The sequence below is a fragment of the Oncorhynchus kisutch genome, linkage group LG9, assembly GCF_002021735.2.
Source record: "Oncorhynchus kisutch isolate 150728-3 linkage group LG9, Okis_V2, whole genome shotgun sequence".
Taxonomy (NCBI): Eukaryota; Metazoa; Chordata; class Actinopteri; order Salmoniformes; family Salmonidae; genus Oncorhynchus; species Oncorhynchus kisutch.
Window position 1 is genome coordinate 22513788 of NC_034182.2, and position 24633 is coordinate 22538420.

Genomic DNA, 24633 nt, shown 5'->3' on the forward strand with positions numbered 1-24633 from the left:
GGGGTTGTTGCTGGGCAATACGGACTTTCAACTCCCTCCAAAGATTTTCTATGGGGTTGAGATCTGGAGACTGGTTAGGCCACTCCAGGACCTTGAAATGCTTCTTACGAAGCCAGTCCTTCGTTGCTCGGGCGGTGTATTTGGGATCATTGTCATGCTGAAAGACCCAGCCACGTTTCATCTTCAATGCCCTTGCTGATGGAAGGAGGTTTTCATTCAAAATCTCACGATACATGACCCCATTCATTCTTTCCTTTACACGGATCAGTCGTCCTGGTCCCTTTGCAGAAAAACAGCCCCAAAGCATGATGTTTCCACCCCCATGCTTCACAGTAAGTATGGTGTTCTTTGGATGCAACTCAATATTCTTTGTCCTCCAAACACGACGAGTTGAGTTTTTACCAAAAAGTTATATTTTGGTTTCATCTGACCATATGACATTCTCCCAGTCTTCTTCTGGGTCATCCAAATGCTCTCTAGCAAACTTCAGACGGGCCTGGACATGTACTGGCTTAAGCAGGGGGACACGTCTGGCACTGCAGGATTTGAGTCCCTGGCGGCGTAGTGTGTTACTGATGGTAGGCTTTGTTACTTTGGTCCCAGCTCTCTGCAGGTCATTCACTAGGTCCCCCGTGTGGTTCTGGGATTTTTGCTCACCGTTCTTGTGATCATTTTGACCCCACGGGGTGAGATCTTGCGTGGAGCCCCAGATCGAGGGAGATTATCAGTGGTCTTCTATGTCTTCCATTTCCTAATAATTGCTCCCACAGTTGATTTCTTCAAACCAAGCTGCTTACCTATTACAGATTCAGTCTTTCCAGCCTGGTGCAGGTCTGGTGTCCTTCTGGTGTCCTTTGACAGCTCTTTGGTCTTGGCCATAGTGGAGTTTGGAGTGTGACTGTTTGAGGTTGTGGACAGGTGTCTTTTATACTGATAACAAGTTCAAACAGGTGCCATTAATACAGGTAATGAGTGGAGGACAGAGGAGCCTCTTAAAGAAGAAGTTACAGGTCTGTGAGAGCCAGAAATCTTGCTTGTTTGTAGGTGACCAAATACTTATTTTCCAACATAATTTGCAAATAAATTCATTAAAAATCCTACAATGTGATTTTCTGGATTTTTTTCTCATTTTGTCTGTCATAGTTGAAGTGTACCTATGATGAAAATTACAGGCCTCTCTCATCTTTTTAAGTGGGAGAACTTGCACAATTGGTGACTGACTAAAATACTTTTTTGCCCCACTGTAGGTGTGCCAAGCTTGTAACTTCATACCCAAGAAGACTGAAGGCTGTAATCGCTGCCAAAGGGGCTTCAACAAAGTACTAAGTAAAAGTTCTTAATATTTATGTAAGAGAGTTCAATCAAGTAAATGAAAGCATGTTAAATGGTGATAGGCCTTCATCAGGGTTGCGGTCAATTTTAATTTAAGGCACTTAATTCAGGAAGTGATTATTATTATTATTTTTTTTAAATGTATTTTTCTTAAATTATTTACCCCTTTTTTGTGGTATCCAATTGGTAGTTATAGTCTTGTCTCATCACTGCAACTCCCCCACGGACTCGGGAGAGGCGAAGGTCGAGAGCAGTGCGTACTCGAAAACACAAACCAACCCAACCAAGGCCCACTACGTCTTGACACATTGCCCACTTAACCTGGAAGCCAGCCACACCAATGTGTCAGAGGAAACACCGTACACTTGGCGACCATGTCAGCGTGCACTGCGCCCGCCACAGGAGTCGCTAGTGCGCGATGGGACAAGGACATCCCTGCTGGCCAAACCCTCCCCTAACCCGGAAGACGCTGGGCCAATCATCTGCTGCCCCATGGGTCTCCCGGTCACGGCCGGCTGTGATAGAGCCTGGACTTGAACCCAGAATCTCCAGTGGCACAGCTAGCACTGCGATGCAGTGCCATAGACCACTGCGCCACTCCGGAGGCCCATGTTAATTTAAAATTGAAAAATTGAAAACTTTTGAAATAAATTGTTTCTACTTACACTGAACAAAAATATAAACGCCAAGTGTAAAGTGTCGGTCCCATGTTTCATGAGCTGAAATAAAAGATCCCAGAAATTGTCCATACACACAAAAACTTATTTAGCTCAAATGTTGTACACAAATTTGTTTACATCCCTGTTAGTGAGCATTTCTCCTTTGCCAAGATAATCCATCCACCTGACAGGTATGTCATATCAAGAAGCTGATTAAACAGCATGATTGTTACAAAGGTGCACCTTGTGCTGGGACAATAAAAGGCCACTCTAAAATGTGCAGTCACACAACATAATGCCACAGATGTTTCAAGTTTTGAGGGAGCGTGCAATTGGCATGCTGACTGCAGTAATGTCGACCAGAGCTGTTGCCAGAGTTTAATGTTCATTTCTCTACTTTAAACCGCCTCCAACATCGTTTTAGGGAATTTGGCAGTACATCCAACCTGCCTCACAACCGCATACCACGTGTATGGCGTTGTGAGGGCGAGCGGTTTGTTGCTGTGCCCCATGGGGGGCGGTAGGGTTATGGTATGGGCAGTTGTTAGCTATGGACAATGAACACAATTGCACTTTATCAATGGCAATTTGACTGCACTGAAATACTGTGATGAGATCTTGAGGCCCATTGTGAGGCCCATTTTTTTTATGTATCTGTGACCAACAGATACATGTCTGTATTCCCAGTCATGTGAAATCCATAGTTTTGGGCCTAACAAATGTATTTAAATTGACAGATTTTCTCCTACTAACTGTAAATCTGTAAAATCTTTGAAATTGTTGGATGTTGCGTGTATATTGTTGTTCAGTATAGGTATTGAGAAGTCATTGAAAGTAGATTACCTTTTAAAAAATGTAAATGTTTAATTGAGGTTTACTTTCTGAATTGACTGCCTTCATTTCCAATTCCAATTGCCCCTAAACCTGGCCTACATGAAATCACATCTGAATACTCAAGCGTTCTCTCAAAGAGATCCTATTCAATTACTCCTAATTCTAAACATTCCCAAACTTTAACTGGAGTTGTTCAGTCTGATGCTGATTCTCCTCTTCTTGCTCATAATCCATTTGACCTTGTGGAAGTGCCTTCTTAATGTTAGAGAGGAAGCACTGACACCATATGGGAGTTTTCCAACACTAAACAGTCATGGGAAGATTATAACACTGATGTGTGTAATATTATCGAACGTCATCTTCCCCTTTCCCAGTACTTGTATGGGCTGGGAACTCTCTGTGATAACTTATTTACAGTACTTTTACAGTACATCCTGCATTATACAACAATGAAAACACTGTAACTAGTAACTTTTCAATGTAAAATACTGTTACTTAGTTGCATAATACTGTACATTTGAAAAACTGTAGAGCGGCTGCATTAGTTTGAAATTGTTTAGTTAGGTTAATGAAATTATTGGAAGCCATTTATTTTTGCAACTCGCTGTTTTCTTGTTTGTGTATTTATGACATCAAAAAAGAAATGGGCAAATGTTGCACAATCCAGGTGTGGAAATTTTTTAGAGACTTACTCAGAAAGACTCACACTTGTAATCGCTGCTAAAGGTGATTCTACAAAGTATTGACTCAGGGGTGCTAATACTTACGAAAATGAGATATTTCTGTATTTTATTTGGGCCATTATGGGTTATTGTGTGTAGATTGCTGAGAATGTTTTATTTATTGAATCCATTTTGAATTCAGGCTGTAACATGACAAAATGTGGAATAATGTGGGGTATGAATACTTTCTGAAGGCACTGGAATTGTATGTGTGGGGTACAGAGGTGAGGTAGTCGTAAAAAAGAATCATGTTAAACACTATTATTTCACAAAGAGTGAGTCCATGTGACTTGTCAAGCAAATTTTTACTCTTGAACTTATTTAGGCTTGCCATAACAAAGTGTTGAATACTTATTGACTCAAGACATTTCAGATTTTCCTTTTTTATTAATTTGTAAAAGTTTCTAAAAATATAATTCCACTTTGACATTATGCGGTATTGCGTGTAGGCAAGTGACAAAACGTTTCAATTTAATACATTGTGTACAAAACTATTAATTCAAATATTTATATGTGTAATAAAGTACAACATTTGTATCTAACTCTAACCCAACCCTAAACCTAGCTGTAGCCCTAATCCTAGCCTGAAACAAGTCTTTCACCTTCAATGCCAAACAATGTTTGATCAGCCTATTTCTGTGATGACCAGTGGATCTGAGTTCTTCTTCCCATTCAGAAGATGTGGGCTGAGATATGGATACATTTCCCCAGTGAAGGAATACCCAGTGAAAGAATATATATGAGCCTTAGCTTCCACATCATAAAAAGACACCAACCCCTCCTCATAATCCACAAACACCCCCACCTTCTGGGGTTTCTCCATCAGTGACAAGAGAAAAGGAGGGTCCCCCAAGGCTCCGTATTGGTCCCCATTATAATGCACTATTGCCCAGTAACCATGAGTAGGATTCACAGAGAGTTGCCCCTTCCTGTTGGCATCTCCTCTTGCAATTCCCAGATCCCAACCCGTCTTGTTCCCGACATCCACCTCCCAGTATGATCTCCCAGACGTTAACATGTTGTGCCCCAGGACGCTGCCGAAGTGATCAAAGCGATCCGGACGGTCAGGGAGGTCCTGTATCTTCCCTCCGTCTCTCACCTCTTTCCCGTCCTCAGAGAGAACCAGCTGTATGTTGGCTGTGTCTGGGTCCAGGGTCACATCAACTGAATAATATCAGATATGGACGTTATTGTTATGACAAGATACAGCACAGTATTTGGGCATGTACAAGGCCTATCAGTTGGCCTGAATGAAGTTAAAATGTGGCCTACTACAAAGTGAATGTGGTTGAGATCGATGTATGCTAATGAAGATTGAAGTCTTTATATACTAATGTATTACTACCCTGAAATGTAACAATACACACCTGCAAACTTCAGGATCCTCTCAAGTTCTGTGGAAGAAACACATTTTTGGGCTGTCATGGTCAATTGTAGTATGACAAAGCTAAACAAAGAATATAGCAATGTATGCAGATTATATGTCTAAAATGTGAGCTAAAAAAATGTAAAACCTGTTTCATTATGGCGTATTGTGTGTAGATTGATGAGGAAATGTATTTATTTAATCCATTTTTAGAAAAAGGCTGTAACGTAAACAAAATGTGGAAATAGTCAAGGGATCTGAAAACTTTCCGAATGCACCGTATATGTATGGTTTTCAACACTGTTGTCATCTCACCAATCGAGGAGAGCTTCTCAAGCTCCTGCTCAATTTTCTCCATCATGGCTGAACGGCTGTTTCTCATGGTACCAAAGGAGACTTCAGTATCAAGTGAGACCTCAGTCCAGTCTCTACCGTCACCCAGCCCCGACAGAGATGGGAAGGTCTGGTGGAGAGACAGATGGAGAGGAAAGAGAGGGAAAAAGAGACCATCACAGAGAAAGATGATTCAACGGTTTTATTTCATTATATCATTATAGTGTATAATTATATAAATCAAATTCGAAAAACAATTTGACAGACAATAGTCACCCAGTCCAGTACAATCCATGCATTTCACACATACTGGTACACAAACACACGCATCAACCAACTTAGGAACAGCTTGCGGACATTTCAGTCACCTAGCCCCATACAGAGTGCGAGCAGCTTGCAAACTCTTCAATCATATAGCGCAATAAAGAGTGCGAGCAGCTTGTAGACTGTTCAGTCATCTTCCCCAATACAATGCGAGCAGCTTGCAGGCTGTTCAATCACTTTAGCCCAATACAGAGTGAGTGCGAGCAGCTTGTAGGCTGTTCAGTCAACTAGAGTGATACAGTGCCGGGAGGAATCATTTGTGGATGATCTATGCCACTCACAGAGCAAAAGGGTTAAACGTTCAAGTAAAGCCGCTCACCTGCAGGAAGTGAATGTGATCCTCTAGGTTAGCAACGTCCTCCAGCTGACCGATGATGTCTCTCAGCTGTTTGATCTCTTTCTGCAGCTCTTGGGTGAGTTCTTCTGCCTCTCGCTCCATGTCCTGTTGCCTCTTCTCCAGGGGCCTGAGAGCCTCTCGCCGGGTCTCCTCTACAGTGGTCATCACTACTTCAAACACAGAGTCTATCTCCCTCCTCTCCCTGTCCAGTTGGGCCTAAAGGGTTAGAGGTGGTGGACAACAACTCAGTATCACCTCAATGTCTCTCTCATTCCCTCTCTGTTTTTGCCTCTCTGTCGGTCTCACTTTTCACTTGGCTTTTCTCTGTGCTTGTCTCATTGTCTGTGCGTGTACCGTATGTCTCATGTGCATACAGAAAGAGAGCTGGAGACGTCTCACACTCTGTACCTCTTGTCCCTCTCTGTGTACAACGGGTCTCTCTGTCTCATGTTTAACTGTCTCACTGCTACAGTGCTCCACCTCTGTATCTGCATGTGGACTTGTAGTACCTCACTCTGACTCACACAGGACTCCCCTTGCAGGCATATACCTAATATATTTGCTATCTTTGCTCTCGCTCTCTCGCTCTCTCGCTCTCTCTCTATCTCTCTCTTCTTGTAGAGCACTGTTACAGCACAGCTCTGTGCTTGCAGGTAGACATGTGGTACCTCACTCTGAATCACTCAGGACTCACCTTGCAGAGGTCCATGGATTCCCTGATCTCCTCCGCCTTTCTCTCTCTCTCCAGGATCCTTTCCTGCATCTCAGCCAGGCTGCTGCCCAGCTCACCCTTGTAAATGAAAAAAAAACATGGAATGAAAAAGGAATCATACATTAGTTTATCATTATTAATGTAGTAATCACGCAATACACACTCTCCTTCCGACTCACCCAATACTATACACATAGCCATCATTGAACCCTTAGGAATTATGACCTCACCTTCTTCTTGTCCCACTCCGTTTCTGTGGAGACGACCTCGTGACCCTCCTCCATGCAGAGGGCACAGACACAACGCCCCTCCGCCCTGCTGTACAACTCCAGGGGTCGACCATGGGTCAGACAGGCCCTCCCATCCAGGTCATCCACAGGGGCCACCAACCTATGTATACACATGTTTACACTTTCCAATCAAGAAAAGTAAGAATAAAAAACAAGTGTATCCAAGTGTGTTTTCTGGTGTTATTTCCTATTATGTAAATTCAGAGTTTCTTCAAGTTCTATGGTATGAATTGTGATTAAGAATCAATAAAGTCAAAGTCAACCTGTGGCCCTTCAGCCTGTCTGCAGAGGTGTGGGTTTGCAGGTGAGTCTCGCAGTATGAGGCCAGGCACAGCAAGCAGGACTTATGGGCCTTGAGTTTCCTCTCAGTGCAGACATCACAGGCCACCTCGCCCAAGGCTCCGGAATATTCCTCTGGCTTCCTATCCTGGGACTTCTTCAGTTCTTGGATTAGGGACCTGAGGATGATGTTCACCTGTGGGTAACATTGTATTGCGCTATTATGCTTTATTTATGCATTCATTATTCAATCTAATACAACTTTATTTATCACCTCAGGGACAATTAAGAAAAGCAAACCAGTTTTTTATTCCTGATTTTATCCGGTGAGTTGACTGATAATACTATGTTATTTACGTCAATGACTTACAGAAAGTTATAAAACATAGTAAAATGTATACTTAACCGACAAAATATATAAGCAAGCAAAAAAACACAAACAATCGAAAATGTCATAGAAACATAAGATTGAGCATAGAATCATAAGAAACACTTCCTTAAAAAGGTCCTCAGACAGCCGTCTGAACTGCCTGAGGCACCAATTCCTCCAATTTCAGCAAACTCGGTAGACTCAGGCGTACTCAACTCTTACCCTACGAGGTCTGGAGACCGCTGGTTTCCTGTTCTACCTGATAATTAATCTCACACACCTGGTGTCCCGGGTCTAAATCAGTCCCTGGTTAGAGGGGAACAATGTAAAAATGCAATGGAACTGACTTCGAGGTCCAGAGTTGAGTTCGAGGGCTGTAGACCAGACCAAAATAGCTTAAGGCAGATTTCCCTAACTCTGTCGAGATCTAAGGGATCTCCAGGGTGAGTCATCCCTGAGACCGTGTCTGATTTCTGTAGGATAACAGAGAAGTGAGGTACGGTGATCGTTTACGCAAGATGGATTTATAAACAAAAAAAAGTGATCAATGCATCTATGAAACTTCAAACTTGGCAAGTCTACTTTCTGGTACAGAGTTCAGTGATGTGTGCTGAAACTAGCACCCGTAATAAAGTGTAATGCAGAAACTGCATCCAGTGACTTCAATAGAGTGGCAGCTGAGTTCATATTAGATGTTATCGCCGTAGTCTAAGACAGGAGTGAATGTCGACTGAACTATTTGTTTACTGCTATTGAACGAAAGGTATGACATATTCCGTTAAAAGAAGCCCATTCTTAACTAACTCATCTACATGCTCTTTGAAGGAAAGCCTATCATAAATCTAGATGCATGTATGCATAAATCATCAGACACATTTTTGTGATTTGTGAAAAAAATCCATATACTTGGTTTTTACCTGCATTTACATACCAATATTCAGCTCAACGAAGGTTACAAGTGTCATTATCAACACATTCTCCACATAAAAAAAATTAAGTACACAACAGACATCATTCCCCAATAGAATACATCCACCCCAACCACATTTGACGTATTTATGTTGATGTAAATACTGCCAACTAGTGGGGAAAATGGCTGAGACAGGATGTGTTATATTGAGTTTTTCTAGCACTTAAAATGTCTGGACTGCCTTACTACTTGTGAGTTTCTCCATGAATGCATCTTGAAGAAGAAGAGGAAGACTAATACTTCACCTGCGGGTTACTCCTCAGATGCTTCTTGCAGAGGGGGCACGTGAGGTCATTCAAGTGGAGGTTGCGGCCCAGGCAGGACTGGCAGAAGCTGTGGCCACAGTGGGTGGTGACGGGGTTTTCAAACAGGTCCAGACAAATAGAGCAGTAGAGATGGTGCTTGATCAGAATGGGGGTGTCCATGTTGACGGAGTGTAAGGACGAGGAGGCCATGTCTGGAGCTGGAGTCCTTTAAACCTGTCAATATCAAGTATTTCAGAGTGTTTGTCATCTGCAATTTGATAAATAAAAAAGTTGAAAGAGGTGTTGTTGGAGATTCATTATTTATCATTAATACCCTGCTGAAAAAAAGGTGCCAGCTGATCATGCTGGTGATGCTGGTAACCATCATGAAAGTGCTTAACGATTTTTTTTCCCTCCCCAAATACAGTGGCGACAACAGGCCTGCAAGCAGTGTTGCCAACTCCTCAGTAAGGAAAGTAGCTATTGGCTGTCCTAAAAGTTGCTAAATGACGTCATCGCCGAATTTGCATAATTGACCATGTGCATGTAATGGCGATGGACGCTGTAGGAGAGAGGAATTAACGTGGGTGCAATAATTGAATAACATCGATTTCTAAATTCATTTTGCAATGCTCGCGCACGCGACACGAGCGGTGTGGTCAGCCCGTCCCCAAATTAATATAATTGGTTGAGAGTTTGTTTTGATATTTGATCACACCAAACGCGATCACCTGCATGTAGTGATCGCGTTTGGTGTGGGGGGGACACAATACATTTATGCACGATGGGGCACAGCCGGTTATGGTTCCGTGTAAACAGGCTGACAACACCGTTCGTGTCGCTTGCGTTGCAACATAAATGTTATTCAATTATTGCTAATCCAGAAGCTAGTTCAGAAGCTAGTTGGCTCCTTTACTGGCAAGTCGTTGGTGTTCAGCTAACCACGGTTTGTGGTCATCGGCTATCCTTTGGCTCGAAAGTCTATCGCCAGTTCTGTACGGCGCAGCGCGGCTCGGAGCGGAGCATACCGGACCAATTTTTCTCTCCATGTCCCTGGATTTCGACTGCTCTCTGGACATTCATGCCCGGATCTCACAGCTAGCTAGCTGCTATCCGTGTGACTATCGGCCTTCGTCGATTCCGGAGCAAACATCAATTGTTCCGGAGCTAGCAAGCTCCGTCAATCACTCCTGATTTCCATCAATCGCACCTGGGCTGCAGTCGCCTATCCGGACCCGTTTTGCTGCCTTCGCGGAGCCCCACCGGGCCTTCACAACTGGAATGCCGACGTTATCTACCCGAAGGAGTTATTCGGCTGGCTCCTCCGTCGCGACGTTACCTGAACGCCCATCTGCGGCCTGCTAACCGTTAGCTGTCTTACCGGCTGCTATCTGAATAGACAATCGGACAATTTTTTATATATTTTTTTATTATTTTTTTATTATTATTATTATGTTTTCTTCTTGGGCCTCTATAACTATATCTATTGTTTTTATTTTTGTTGTTGTTGTGTGATTTGGATTGATCCCCTCTACCACACGGAACCCCACTAATCTACTGACGGAGCGCAGGAGGTGGCTAACAACAGACCTCCATCCTATGCTAGCTTGCTACCGATGCCCTGGCTAGCTGTCTAAATCACCAACCAACCTCTCCACTCACCGGACCCTTTTGATCACTCGACTAAGCATGCCTCTCCTTAATGTCCATATGTCTTGTCCATTTCTGTTCTGGTTAGTGTTTATTGGCTTATTTCACTGTAGAGCCTCTAGTCCTGCTCACTATACCTTATCCAACCTATTAGTTCCACCACCCACACATGCAATGACATCTCCTGGTTTCAACGATGTTTCTAGAGACAATATCTCTCTCTTCATCACTCAATACCTAGGTTTACCTCCACTGTATTCACATCCTACCATACATTTGTCTGTACATTATACCTTGATGCTATTTTATCGCCCCCAGAAACCTCCTTTTACTCTATGTTCCAGACGTTCTAGACGACCAATTCTCATAGCTTTTAGCCGTACCCTTATTCTACTCCTCCTATGTTCCTCTGGCGATGTAGAGGTGAATCCAGGCCCTGCAGTGCCTAGCTCCACTCCTATTCCCCAGGCGCTCTCTTTTGACGACTTCTGTAACCGTAATAGCCTTGGTTTCATGCATGTTAACATTAGAAGCCTCCTCCCTAAGTTTGTTCTATTCACTGCTTTAGCACACTCTGCCAACCCGGATGTTCTAGCTGTGTCTGAATCCTGGCTTAGGAAGACCACCAAAAACTCAGACATTTTAATTCCAAACTACAACATTTTCAGACAAGATAGAACTGCCAAAGGGGGCGGTGTTGCAATCTACTGCAAAGATAGCCTGCAGAGTTCTGTCCTACTATCCAGGTCTGTACCCAAACAATTTGAACTTCTACTTTTAAAAATCCACCTCTCTAAAAACAAGTCTCTCACCGTTGCCGCCTGCTATAGACCACCCTCTGCCCCCAGCTGTGCTCTGGACACCATATGTGAACTGATTGCCCCCCATCTATCTTCAGAGTTCGTGCTGCTAGGCGACCTAAACTGGAACATGCTTAACACCCCAGCCATCCTACAATCTAAACTTGATGCCCTCAATCTCACACAAATAATCAATGAACCTACCAGGTACCTCCCCAAAACCTTAAACACGGGCACCCTCATAGATATCATCCTAACCAACTTCCCCTCTAAATACACCTCTGCTGTCTTCAACCAAGATCTCAGCGATCACTGCCTCATTGCCTGCATCCGTAATGGGTCAGCGGTCAAACGACCTCCACTCATCACTGTAAAACGCTCCCTGAAACACTTCTGCGAGCAGGCCTTTCTAATCGACCTGGCCGGGGTATCCTGGAAGGATATTGATCTCATCCCGTCAGTAGAGGATGCCTGGATATTTTTTAAAAATGCCTTCCTAACCATCTTAAATAAACATGCCCCATTTAAGAAATTTAGAACCAGGAACAGATATAGCCCTTGGTTCTCCCCAGACCTGACTGCCCTTAACCAACACAAAAACATCCTATGGCGTTCTGCATTAGCATCGAACAGCCCCCGTGATATGCAGCTGTTCAGGGAAGCTAGAAATCATTATACACAGGCAGTTAGAAAAGCCAAGGCTAGCTTTTTCAAGCAGAAATTTGCTTCCTGCAACACTAACTCAAAAAAGTTCTGGGACACTGTAAAGTCCATGGAGAATAAGAACACCTCCTCCCAGCTGCCCACTGCACTGAAGATAGGAAACACTGTCACCACTGATAAATCCACCATAATTGAGAATTTCAATAAGCATTTTTCTACGGCTGGCCATGCTTTCCACCTGGCTACTCCTACCCCGGACAACAGCACTGCACCCCCAACAGCAACTCGCCCAAGCCTTCCCCATTTCTCCTTCTCCCAAATCCATTCAGCTGATGTTCTGAAAGAGCTGCAAAATCTGGTCCCCTACAAATCAGCCGGGCTAGACAATCTGGACCCGTTCTTTCTAAAATTATCTGCCGAAATTGTTGCCACCCCTATCACTAGCCTGTTCAACCTCTCTTTCGTGTCGTCTGAGATTCCCAAAGATTGGAAAGCAGCTGCGGTCATCCCCCTCTTCAAAGGGGGGGACACTCTTGACCCAAACTGCTACAGACCTATATCTATCCTACCGTGCCTTTCTAAGGTCTTCGAAAGCCAAGTCAACCAACAGATTACCGACCATTTCGAATCTCACCATACCTTCTCTGCTATGCAATCCGGTTTCAGAGCTGGTCATGGGTGCACCTCAGCCACGCTCAAGGTCCTAAACGATATCTTAACCGCCATCGATAAGAAACATTACTGTGCAGCCGTATTCATTGATCTGGCCAAGGCTTTCGACTCTGTCAATCACCATATCCTCATCGGCAGACTCGACAGCCTTGGTTTCTCAAATGATTGCCTCGCCTGGTTCACCAACTACTTCTCTGATAGAGTTCAGTGTGTCAAATCGGAGGGTCTGCTGTCCGGACCTCTGGCAGTCTCTATGGGGGTGCCACAGGGTTCAATTCTTGGACCGACTCTCTTCTCTGTATACATCAATGAGGTCGCTCTTGCTGCTGGTGAGTCCCTGATCCACCTCTACGCAGACGACACCATTCTGTATACTTCCGGCCCTTCTTTGGACACTGTGTTAACAACCCTCCAGGCAAGCTTCAATGCCATACAACTCTCCTTCCGTGGCCTCCAATTGCTCTTAAATACAAGTAAAACTAAATGCATGCTCTTCAACCGATCGCTACCTGCACCTACCCGCCTGTCCAACATCACTACTCTGGACGGCTCTGACTTAGAATACGTGGACAACTACAAATACTTAGGTGTCTGGTTAGACTGTAAACTCTCCTTCCAGACCCATATCAAACATCTCCAATCCAAAGTTAAATCTAGAATTGGCTTCCTATTTCGCAACAAAGCATCCTTCACTCATGCTGCCAAACATACCCTTGTAAAACTGACCATCCTACCAATCCTCGACTTTGGCGATGTCATTTACAAAATAGCCTCCAATACCCTACTCAACAAATTGGATGCAGTCTATCACAGTGCAATCCGTTTTATCACCAAAGCCCCATATACTACCCACCATTGCGACCTGTACGCTCTCGTTGGCTGGCCCTCGCTTCATACTCGTCGCCAAACCCACTGGCTCCATGTCATCTACAAGACCCTGCTAGGTAAAGTCCCCCCTTATCTCAGCTCGCTGGTCACCATAGCATCTCCCACCTGTAGCACACGCTCCAGCAGGTATATCTCTCTAGTCACCCCCAAAAACAATTCTTTCTTTGGCCGCCTCTCCTTCCAGTTCTCTGCTGCCAATGACTGGAACGAACTACAAAAATCTCTGAAACTGGAAACACTTATCTCCCTCACTAGCTTTAAGCACCAACTGTCAGAGCAGCTCACAGATTACTGCACCTGTACATAGCCCACCTATAATTTAGCCCAAACAACTACCTCTTTCCCAACTGTATTTAATTTTAATTTATTTATTTATTTTGCTCCTTTGCACCCCATTATTTTTTTATTTCTACTTTGCACATTCTTCCATTGCAAAACTACCATTCCAGTATTTTACTTGCTATATTGTATTTACTTTGCCATCATGGCTGGTTAAATAAAGGTAAATAAATAAATAAATTGCACCCACACTGCTCGCTGGCGGCAACGAGTGTCTGCGTTGCCAAGGGCTAAAATATAAATCTATTTCTGACAGATTGCGCTGCAAGTCCTGCCTTACCCATCTCCTCATTGGTTTATAGAAGCGGGTAGCCACGTGCCATCTCCTCATTGGTTATACCTACGTGGGCGACTGAGAGATGAAGGATGTCAGTGTGGGTAACGCACCTAATTTATGAAAGTTGCCAATTGCAATATAAAGTCAAGAGAAGAAAAAGCCTGGAAGGAGGAGATATGACTAGAAACAATTCGGTTGACCCTTTTATGTGTGGATTAAATGGTGGAGTAGAGGACCTTGTGCATTTCAGGTAAAATAACAACTCAATGTTTATATCCCAGGACAAATTAGCTAGCAACAGAAAGCTAGCTAAATAGGACAAATTAGCTAGCAAGTGCAAGCTAACTAGCTAAATTGTCATAAATGTTTAATGCTTTTCGACCGGTCCCCAAATTAATATAATTGGTTCAGAGTTTGTTTTGATATTTAAACCTGCGTGTCATGATCGCGTTTGGTGTAGGGGGACAAAATAAATGTATGCACGATGGCGCACAATGGCACACGCGCGCAGCCTGTTTGTGTTCCGTGTTAGACCATGCTGGAGCAGTATAGACCCGCATGGACCAGCATCACCAGCCTTAACTGGTCACCAGCATACCAGCTTGACTAGCTAGTCAGCCAGCCTAACCAGCTAGATGATGCTGGTCATACCAGCTTGAACAGCATCAGAACAGCATGGACCAGCATGGACCATCTTGAAATTTAGTCGAGTATATGCTGTTTTTTTCAGCAGGGTAAGTATTCCTCATTCACTGAGAGACTAAAAGCATATCAGCGACGTCATCTCTTTCCAATGCTGCCTCTCAAGTTTTGATGAAAGGAAGGAGTTTATGTGCTTTCTAGGTCTTACTTTTAACTACCACAAGTCACAATTTTGGAGATTCTGGAAGGTAGTTGCACCACTGAATTACAGTGAATTACTGCCCTCTGGTGGTCGGAGTACAGTAAACTCAAGAGTACATTGTCTACTGAGGTAAATGAATTAGCCAAATGAGAGTGAGCAGTGAGCACACAGACATGCGGGTATGCCCACAGATGGTCTGACTGGCGCACCTAGGTAATGAGACAAGCCCGAAGGCACTTGTGTACCTACAGTAACTTCCGTATCACAATAATCAGAACACAATAAAGAATAAAACAACCACAAACAGGAAACATAATAGCAGTATATGATAGAAGTGTACTTTTTAATATGTTTTGACTATATTTTAAAGAGTTATTAAATAAGGGAAATTGTTGACTGGTTTTGATACAGAAATGAGAAAAACATTGTCGTAATTATTGTAATGTGTCGAAATGTACAATAAGTATATCTATAGTACAGTACCTTATTTCATCTCATTTATTACATGTATAAGCATTGTACGTGTCAATCATACTTACATTGTACATCAAACAAAAACAATGAATTACAAATGACATGTATACCTAATTTCTTGACAGTAGCATGATGTACACTTAAAAGTAATACACTGTTATATATGCAACAAATAAAGTATTGCCAGTACCTTTCAGATGATGTGAACTTCCTTTACTCTGGGCTCATATGGGCATCCTTTACTCTGTCCCATTCTTTTTCTCCTTTGAGTTTCATTTCAGCTAAAATAATGACCAGTTCCCTTTCCGTGAAGGAGGTATGTATTCATCAGTAGTAGAATTGGCCTATGCATGGGTGTGTGGAAAACCTGTTTATGCGTGTGTGTCAGAGGAGCCTGGTGGGAGGAGCACGGGCTCATTGTAATCCCTGCAATGGAATTAAGTGGAACGGTATCAAACACAACCATATGGAATCCACGTTTGACTCCATTCCATTGACTCCATTCCATCCATTACAATGACCCCGTCCTTCTATAGCTACTTCCATCCGTCTCCTCTGGTAAGCGCATGCAGTTTATTTTACTTGAGAATTGAAAGTAAAACACCTTTCCATTAGGCTACCGATAGGCTACAGTATATACTTAATCCAATGACAAACTCTGCTAAATGCACAATCCCAAATTCGTACAACCCTGCATAATACTTGATTGGTGGTCATACTTTCTCTGGCACGGTACTAAACATTTTGAATAAATTCTAAGATAAATGATATATATATATATAAATACATTACAATCACATTCACATTTACTCTGGTCAAATTGTAACAAGACATAAATAATCAACCATGGCTGCACACTGTGGATAGGATAGGCACAATGATAAACTCGACATAAGCATAAGTGATACACATTAAAGTCACATTTCCTTTGGTAAAATGCTAAGTCAAGGTTACAATGAACAAATAGTTCCCGATATTTCTCATTGTAAAAATCACTTGAGGACAGACAAAAAGGCAGAACGATGTTAAACAATCATAAAATGTTCCTGAGTGAAAAAGACATGTCTTATTTCAGGAGGAGGCTCAATGTAGTTTTCTACTATCTCTTGAGGATATTTCTAGTTTCCCCTGTAGTTCTTGGATCAGGGACTTGATGATGTGTGACCAGTCCTTGTTGTGTAGAGGAGTGGACAGTGATGGAAATCTCTATATGCAGAGGGGGGAAACCCGTCAAAAAGAGTAACAACTTGTTGTTGGTCTCGTTTGTGTTGTGAAATTAAATATATATATATATGTGTTGGCCCAAAATGTTAACATTTGATTTATAAAGACAGGAAATGGGGATACTGACTTGCAGAAGGGTGAGGTGGTCCTCGGTGTGTGAGAGCTGCTCCAGCGCAGTGCTTTTCCTCTGTAGCTCAGTGATTTCCTGCTCCATCTCTTTGACGAGCCCCTCAGCTCGCCTCTCTGCTGCTTTCTGCTTCTCCTCAGTCACGTCAACGAGCTCCGCTGATTGTTGGAGGTCCTCCATCTTCTTCAGTCTCTCCTGGATCATCTGCTGAAACTTCATCATGGACTTCTTTAGCTTAACCTGTGGATGAGTCAGTGGACTTCAAATCAGAAGAACGTATCTGCATTTTGGCCTAATGTTTGAAAACCCTGAATCGCTTACAGTACATACTGTATGTACGGATGCATGTACAGATTCTTACAGATACAGTATCTCTGAATGTTAGGTGTATGTTCTGTACATTTATTTTAAAAAATGATTTAATGACTTTGTGACGGAGAAGTTGGTCACTGGCAGCGGGCAGGATTTGGTCAACTAACACCCACACTCATCTCCCCATCCCTGCGCCGTTTTCAGCTACATTAGCAACGTGGGTCGACACAAGTTAATTTGGCGATCTCAGGTCATACATTGCACACATCACTCTTACCTCCCAACAGTAACAGTTGGGTATGGTATGAAGAATTCGCAGGCAAGCTTTCATGTTTAATCTAAGTGATGTTTTTTGTACTTTTGTACTCAATGTTTTGGATCACCGCTCTATTTGTTTCGGTTTCTCACTCCGTCTCTGTAGCTTCCGGGTATCCTGGAATAAGGACTACTAAAAATGCTGACCCAGTATGTCCTGTCCTTTTGACCTTTTGATCAATCTGTGTAAATGGCCACAAAATCCTGATACACAGTATCCCGACGTCTCTTAAACAAATCAGACGGGTCAACACCCTACTCACCTTCCTATAGTTTCTCCAACACTTCTAGATCAACTACCGGAGGTGCGAGTAGCCATGGAGGATTGATAGGAAAAGCTACTTTTAGACTAAAATCCCTTCAACACAGTCTCATCTCCTTCGCCTCGGTATTACCCACCCACCGCTTATGTTCTGACTTCGCTTATGTTCCCTGCATGCCTGTAAAATCCCTTTCGCGGGATGAGACACCCCTTGTCCCGGTAGGTTGACCCAATAATCAATTGCCAGCTGTGGTCTTCTAATCTGCAATGGCATATCCCCCATCTCCACCTGTAGTGCAGCCAATGGGGAGGTCTGAAACGTCCCACTACATACTCTGAGTCTGACATCTGGCCTTTCCAATGAGGTGCGGGCTGACAAACCATACGCTATACTGCCAAGGTCTATTACAGATCGGATCAATGCAACATACATGATCCTCAATGAGGAATGCCCAGCCCCCCACTCTTTCCCCATCAAACAGCACCTTCTTACACTTCCCTACCACTCTCTCAATGTGTTCTACCCAGGTCAGTCTAGTGTCAAACTATACCCCAAGGAACCTGAAAGAAACCACCCTCTCCAAGTTTTTCCTCATATAGCCTCAAGCATACCTCATCTCTCACCTTCCTCCTGGTACAGAACATTAATGCCCACCGCTCTACCTCATCAATTGCTTCCTGTACCTTCCTGACTATGTATGGAAAATGTCTTCCTCTCTTCCATAAGGCCCCATCCTCTGCAAATAACGTCCTCCCAATATCTGGCCGTACCTGAGAGTAAACATCATTGATAATGATTGAGAACAACAGAGGACTAATCATGCTCCCCTGTGGTGTACCGTTATCCACTAGGTAGCTGCCCCCAACCCCTCTTTTACGCTGCTGCTACTCTCTGTTTATCATATATGCATAGTCACTTTAACTATACATTCATGTACATACTACCTCAATTGGCCCGACCAACCAGTGCTCCCGCACATTGTCTAACTGGGCTATCTGCATTGTGTCCCGCCTCCCGCCAACCCCTCTTTACGCTACTGCTACTCTGTTCATCATATATGCATAGTCACTTTAACCACATGTACATACTACCTCAATCAGCCTGACTAACCAGTGTCTGTATGTAGCCTCGCTACTGTATATAGCCTGTCTTTTTACTGTTGTTTTGATTTCTTTACTTACCTATTGTTCACCTAACACCTTTTTTGCACTATTGGTTAGAGCCTGTAAGTAAGCATTTCACTGTAAGGTCTACACCTGTTGTATTCGGGGCACGCGACAAATAAACTTTGATTTGATAGAGACTTCCCCAACCTCACCTGGATAGACCTTCCAAACAGGAAATCCTTTATCCAGTTGTATGTTCTTCCTCCTAACCCCATAATATCAAGGTTGATTAACAACCCCTCCTTCCACATCATATCATACGCCTGCTCCACATAAAAAAAGACAGCTACAACAGTCTCCATGTTCACCTGAGCATTCCTGACTTCTGCTTCTAAGCAGAGCACTGGGTCCATAGTTCCCCTCCCCTTCCTGAACCCACTCTGATGTGGTGATACTAGCCCCCAGCTCTCCAGGAAGTAAATTAGGCTCTCCGTAATCAGACGTTCCATAATCTTACATACATGTGATTTTAAAGCTATTGGCCGATAGGTTGTTGGCCTTGTTGGGTCCTTCCCTGGCTTCCGGATTGGTACCACTACTGCCTGATTCCAGCTGGCGTGTAGTCTCCCCTCCTCCCACCCTCTGTTGTACAACACCAATACCTTATCCAGTGCCTCATCACTAAGACGGGCCAATATAACATAGCGCACCTCATCTTTCCCAGGTGGAGTTAACCCAGCCTTACCCGTTGTCCTTTCCATCTCAGCCATGTCAAATGGTGCATTCAATGCATCATTTGCATCCTCTCTCCTATCCAGCACTCCAGGATGCTCCTCTCTCGTTCTCTTTCTCCCCACTACCCCTCCTCTGACAAATCATCTCTGCCTTCTCATCTGTTACTGCCACATCCTTCCCCACTCGTCAACATGGGATAATCCTACTCCCTTCTGACCCCACTCATCCTCTCAATCATCCCCCACAACCCCCCACCCCCTCATCTACCCGTCGCCCTTCCAATGGTGTCACAGAACCAATGTGACTCTTGGCCTGACAGACAGTTCTCCTCACCAGAGCCTGGGCCTGCTTATACTGAATCAGATGGTGGAAGTTATGCGTCCTTTTCCGTACTCCAAATGCCCTGTTCCTGCTCCTCACCAACGCCCCACATTCCTCCATCCACCTTGGGACTGCTTCCCTCCTCGTCCTCCCTGAACTCTTAGGTATAGCGTCAGTAGCTGTCCCCACTAAAGCTGTTCTCACCCAGTTATTCATACTATCCACATCCCCTCTCATATCTACCCGAGCCATCACCTCCTCACTCAACTCCTGAAACTGATCCCACTTTGTCCTTCCAAACAACCAACCTCCCGACTCCGTCCACTGACACCACCTGCTCCCTCCGGCCTACTGTGCATACTATGGGGTAATGATCACTCCCTACTGTCAACTCCTCCCCATACCCCACACTCACAGATTCCTGCCATGCCCCCCCCCCCCCCCCATTAAAATCTTATAGTAGTTCACTACCATTAGCACCCCTCATCTCAACCACACCTCCACCACCACATATTCCTGTTCAATACCTTTGCGTAGCATCCTGTAAGGAAGTCCTTGCTCTATGAAGGTGCCCCTCCCCCCTACGAACCACTACATATCCCTGTACGGTAAACTCCACAGTACATTTGAGCCATGTTTCCTGCACACAAATCACATCAGGCTTAGCTGGCATGTCTACAATGAACTGCTTGAACTCCTGCCCATTAGCCAACAGGCTTTGAGCCTTCCATTGTAGTACTAGCACAATAACTAAGACCCAGTAAAAATGACTCCAAGACCCGAACTACGGCAATCAGGCTGGGTTTGTAGCGCCCAGCCCCGATTCATGTGAATGGGTGTATTGAAAGATACCGTGTCGGTAGCTATAGGGTTATGTAAATGTGTTATGTTGTGATTATATTGTATTATGATAAACCAATTGCAAAGGTTCAATGAAGATATTTCTTGATATGTTTAGCTGAGTGGAAAATGTAGGCTTTGATGTTTGTGATGGCTTAATGAATTCATAAGTTCGGTATGTTCTGATGGGAGGGGCTTCCCCTACAAAATGAGCCTCTCTTTCAGTTCAAGGGGGGGCCTTTCTCATTAAGCTGTTCATTGAGCACTGGTTAGCTGTCCACCATAATGTATACTTTTGTGGCAGTACGGTTTTCTTTCAGAATCACTATGTAAACAAGCACACTTGCACAGAAGTGCTTTTACGGCTCTGCCAGCGTTTTATTTGGTAGAGTTTAAGTTTAATATAGGCTTAAGTTTGAGTTAAGGTTTAACCTTCTGGCCTACTCTACGCGACAGACTTGGTACATAAACTGTTGAATGAATGCAATGTGAAATCTCAACATGCTAACTATAATTTTCCACCAAAAAAAAAACACATTAATATATTTGTCTTGCCTTCCTTTTTGTTGCTTCCATGGCGATGGTGACCACCCGATGACCCCTGTGATCAGTCTGGACACACAGAGCACAGATGCAGGTCTGATCGCTCCGACAAAACCTGGCCAACTGCCTCCCGTGGAGTCTACAGACAGGCTCATCCAGGTTCTTCCACACAGTGACCAGTGGATGGCGCCCTAGAGCCGAGTCCCTGTAGTGAGGCTCCAGGTGCATCTCACAGTACGAGGCCAGGCACACCAGACATGACTTCACTGCTCTACACCGCTTTTCTGGACAGATATCGCAGGGCACCTCACCTGCTCTGAGTGCGGCTTGGTTTTCCTCCCGCGGTGCAACATTATGTAGGGTTGGCTTCGTTTTTAGCTGTGGCCTGATAGGGGAAGTGGTGTAAAAGTGTGTAAAAGTTGCACACACTCTATAGCTGTGTACCCATTTTATACACATTCAACTATTTGGAGTTGAGCATTATATTAAGTGTGCAACTTTCTTTTTTATTATATACTGTATTTAATGTACTATTCAGTCAGCGCCTCTCCTACTGTTTTTTGTGTGTGTGTGTCAATGCGTGGCTTTTTACCTTATGGGGAAACATGTCATACAGAGAGGACACTGGCAGGCACCATGGAGTCTCCAGTACTCCCCGATACAGCCCAGGCAGAAGCGATGGCCACAGGGGATAGAGACTGGATTGGTGAAGTCATCGAGACAGATGCAGCATTGAGGCAGTGCAGACATCCCTGAGAATAGAACAGAGTAAATTGTTTTTTTTCCCCGTGGAGGAATTTGGAGTGAAATCAGGAAATGGTTTGGTACATGGGTATAGAGGGGAAAAAATCCTGAAAAAATGAGCGTTGTTTGGAAGCATATCAGTTGTAGGATATTGGCTACATTTTTTATAGTTATTGTACAGAGAAATAAAGGAAGGCGGCATCTGGGAATTGACACACTCATACACAGGAATGCAAGATCACAATGTCATCATAGTGATGGTTATAAAATGCCATGGCCTGAGTCCCAAATGTCATTCCCTATGGGCCCTGTTCAAATGTAGTGCACAATAAAGGGAATAGGGTGCCATTTAGGATGCATGCAACCCCATATAAAGAAAAAGTGTTCCCGGAACTGTGCGTTGTGTAACACTTTATAAATCCTCAGTGTAATCTGAACATTAGTGATAATGCTGCTTCCTCTGTGACTTGGAACAGAGATAGTTAACCCATTAGTGACTAGAGGTCATTGGACAGTAAACTGTCCATAGCCATTCATACAAACAAACCATACCACAGAACCGCTGAGACTCTTTGGATTACTTTAATAGGAACACTTATTGGGCAGGTTTCCCCAAACACAGATTAAAACTAGTCCTGGACTAAGAAGCACTTGTAATGGAGAATCTCCACAGAACGTTTATTTTAGTCCTGAACTAGGCTTCAAAAAAGGCACAGCATCCATCAACCACAACAGAAGCAACTGACCACATACACATGTTAGATGACAGCTTACTTTTAGCAACTGTTCCCCCACCTCTGGCTCTAACTCCTTCTACAGGCACATACAGCATGGCACCACAGTGTAGAAAAACATCAACTGAAAAGCACTTTCATTTATTAATACTAGTGATGTTCATCTAATAATATAAATGATCCAAAACTCATTTTACTTACCAGCTCTGTGCCAAGGATGACGAATTGTCAAGTCAGGTCCTAGGCTTACAGTGGCACAAGTGTGTATGTGCTATAAACTAGTACTCTCACAAGGCGAGGATACGCCTTGTCACTGCTGGTAAAGGGGAGGTACATTTGGACTCTGAACGAGCTGTATTGCAGCATCCTTATAAACATATTCTTATAAACATTCCCTAAAGTGGAGTTGTTCCTTCCTTGTTCACTCTAATCAGTTGTACTTTACCCTCTTGCAAATCTTACATACACAACATAATAAATAAAAACATGTAAATAAGGAATCATTTCACACACACGTGATCTCAGCAGTGACAACTTGTAATTCCTTTCTAACTTTTATCATTGCTTGTTATCAGGAAACGAACCTCTGTCACCAACAACTGGATTTTCCGGTTTTTGTCCGGGATCTAGTTTCATGCGTTTCTTTTACGTCTGCGACGTTAGGTTATGAGGTAACAGATTCTACATACACCTCCGGATTTCAATACATCAGAGGAAAATAGTAAGGTGTGCCACGTCCTTTAATTTTGTGTTAACACCTTTCACGGTGTCTGTATCTTCACTTCGCGGTACTGGATAGAGCTCTCAACCTGTATTTGTACTTCTTTATCCAATCTATGAAAATGACCAACGACTCACTATTTTCATGCTGTAGAGTTAAACATAAGGGTAAAGATTCCCGGCGGAGAAAAAGCCAAAGAATAAGTAGATGTGTGACTTTTCCAGCACGTCATAAAAAAAGACACCTGTCCTTTCTCGTAATCCACACACACACCGACTCTTCTCGGCTTGGGGTTCAGGTAGATGGTGGTGACGCTTCGAACACCCCGTCTACGTCATTGCATCACTGCCGCATAACATTTTGCGCCCCTAGGCAACTATACTGATGCAGGTACCTTTTGCAAATGGTCGCATGCGATTGGACACATGTAGGAGAAAATCATTTTCGCAGTATCCTCAAAACCATGTATTTTTGACACAACTGCTGACAGCTACAGGGACATAAACACAAAAAATGCTGATTAGAGACAAGTGTCCACGATAGTAGGATTGCCAGGTCAGTTTAGTAGTGAGTTTGTGCTAGATGTGGCTAGTTAGCGTTAGCTAGCTAACCTAGCCAATGAGGTGTGTGTGAAATAAATAGTCAAATAAATTATGCTAGTTACTACCCCTGATAACTTTACCAAATAATAATGTTTGAAAGAGTGTGAGTGTGTATGCTATAGAAATAGTAATAGAAATGGTAGATACTACTGTACCCCTGATAATTTGGTCAGATAACCTTGTGTGTGTGTCTATGTGTACAGTAGGTGACAGTAGGTGTCCATGATAGCTATCTAATAACTATAGTTATGCTAGGTAATGGTTTGGCTTATCATGTTCATGTCTATGTAGAAGAAGACTGTAGGAGGAAGTGGAGAGGACTCAGGGACAGGTATCAGAGAGAGAGAAGGGCAGAGAAAGAGGAGAAGAGGTCTGGGTCAGCAGCTTCAGGCCAGCAGCCTTTGCACTTCTGCCACATTCTTTCTTTTCTGGATCCATTTATTGTGCCTAGGGAAACAAGTGGCAATTTTACAGCCAGACCCTCCACTACGTCATCCACAAGTGTTGTCGCCACCGGTGCATCAAGACCCTCAACGTCACCTACAAATGCGACCATCACCTCCACCGGTGGAGCGAGACACTCTACAACATCATCCACAAGTATGACCACCACCGGTGCAGCCATGGAAGATGATGAAATGGAGGAAGCACCTCTGGATCTAGGAC

At 43.7% G+C, this 24633-nt stretch overlaps 2 protein-coding genes across 4 annotated transcripts; both read right to left on the reverse strand.

Annotated features, from left to right (window-relative positions):
- Nucleotides 1-3914: 3914 nt before the first annotated feature.
- LOC109896899 (E3 ubiquitin-protein ligase TRIM39) lies at nucleotides 3915-15733 on the reverse strand. Its single transcript, XM_020491335.2, has 9 exons — nucleotides 15571-15733; nucleotides 8774-9007; nucleotides 7173-7384; nucleotides 6850-7009; nucleotides 6602-6697; nucleotides 5890-6123; nucleotides 5229-5376; nucleotides 4915-4941; nucleotides 3915-4711 (listed from the first exon to the last, which is right to left on the reverse strand). The coding sequence occupies exons 2-9, from the start codon at nucleotides 8981-8983 to the stop codon at nucleotides 4173-4175; spliced, it is 1626 nt and encodes a 541-aa protein (XP_020346924.1). The 5' UTR covers nucleotides 8984-9007; nucleotides 15571-15733; the 3' UTR covers nucleotides 3915-4172.
- On the reverse strand, nucleotides 15231-23670 carry LOC109896900 (E3 ubiquitin-protein ligase TRIM47). Of its 3 annotated transcripts, XM_031832149.1 has the most exons (7): nucleotides 23229-23345; nucleotides 22846-22960; nucleotides 22685-22768; nucleotides 21759-21918; nucleotides 21179-21551; nucleotides 16732-16971; nucleotides 15231-16586 (listed from the first exon to the last, which is right to left on the reverse strand). In XM_031832149.1, the coding sequence occupies exons 3-7, from the start codon at nucleotides 22740-22742 to the stop codon at nucleotides 16464-16466; spliced, it is 954 nt and encodes a 317-aa protein (XP_031688009.1). In that variant the 5' UTR covers nucleotides 22743-22768; nucleotides 22846-22960; nucleotides 23229-23345; the 3' UTR covers nucleotides 15231-16463. The 3 variants fall into 3 exon arrangements, with proteins under 3 accessions (XP_031688009.1, XP_031688011.1, XP_031688010.1); XM_031832151.1 differs by lacking the exon at nucleotides 22685-22768 and having other exon boundaries at nucleotides 23229-23670; XM_031832150.1 differs by lacking the exons at nucleotides 22685-22768; nucleotides 22846-22960 and having other exon boundaries at nucleotides 23229-23637.
- Nucleotides 23671-24633: the final 963 nt, after the last annotated feature.

Coding starts and splice junctions, on each gene's coding strand:
- LOC109896900 (XM_031832149.1), bottom strand. CDS start 22,742: ATGCTGTATGTGCCTGTAGAAGGAGTTAGAGCCAGAGGTGGGGGAACA. Junction 16,972..21,178: donor TGGAAGCAACAAAAAGGAAG/GCAAGACAAATA, acceptor ACTCATCCACAG/GTTAAGCTAAAGAAGTCCAT. Junction 16,587..16,731: donor ACCACCTCACCCTTCTGCAA/GTCAGTATCCCC, acceptor CTCTGCATATAG/AGATTTCCATCACTGTCCAC.
- LOC109896899 (XM_020491335.2), bottom strand. CDS start 8,983: ATGGCCTCCTCGTCCTTACACTCCGTCAACATGGACACCCCCATTCTG. Junction 7,385..8,773: donor ATCTGAGGAGTAACCCGCAG/GTGAAGTATTAG, acceptor TGTTACCCACAG/GTGAACATCATCCTCAGGTC. Junction 5,377..5,889: donor ATCACATTCACTTCCTGCAG/GTGAGCGGCTTT, acceptor TCTCTCCACCAG/ACCTTCCCATCTCTGTCGGG.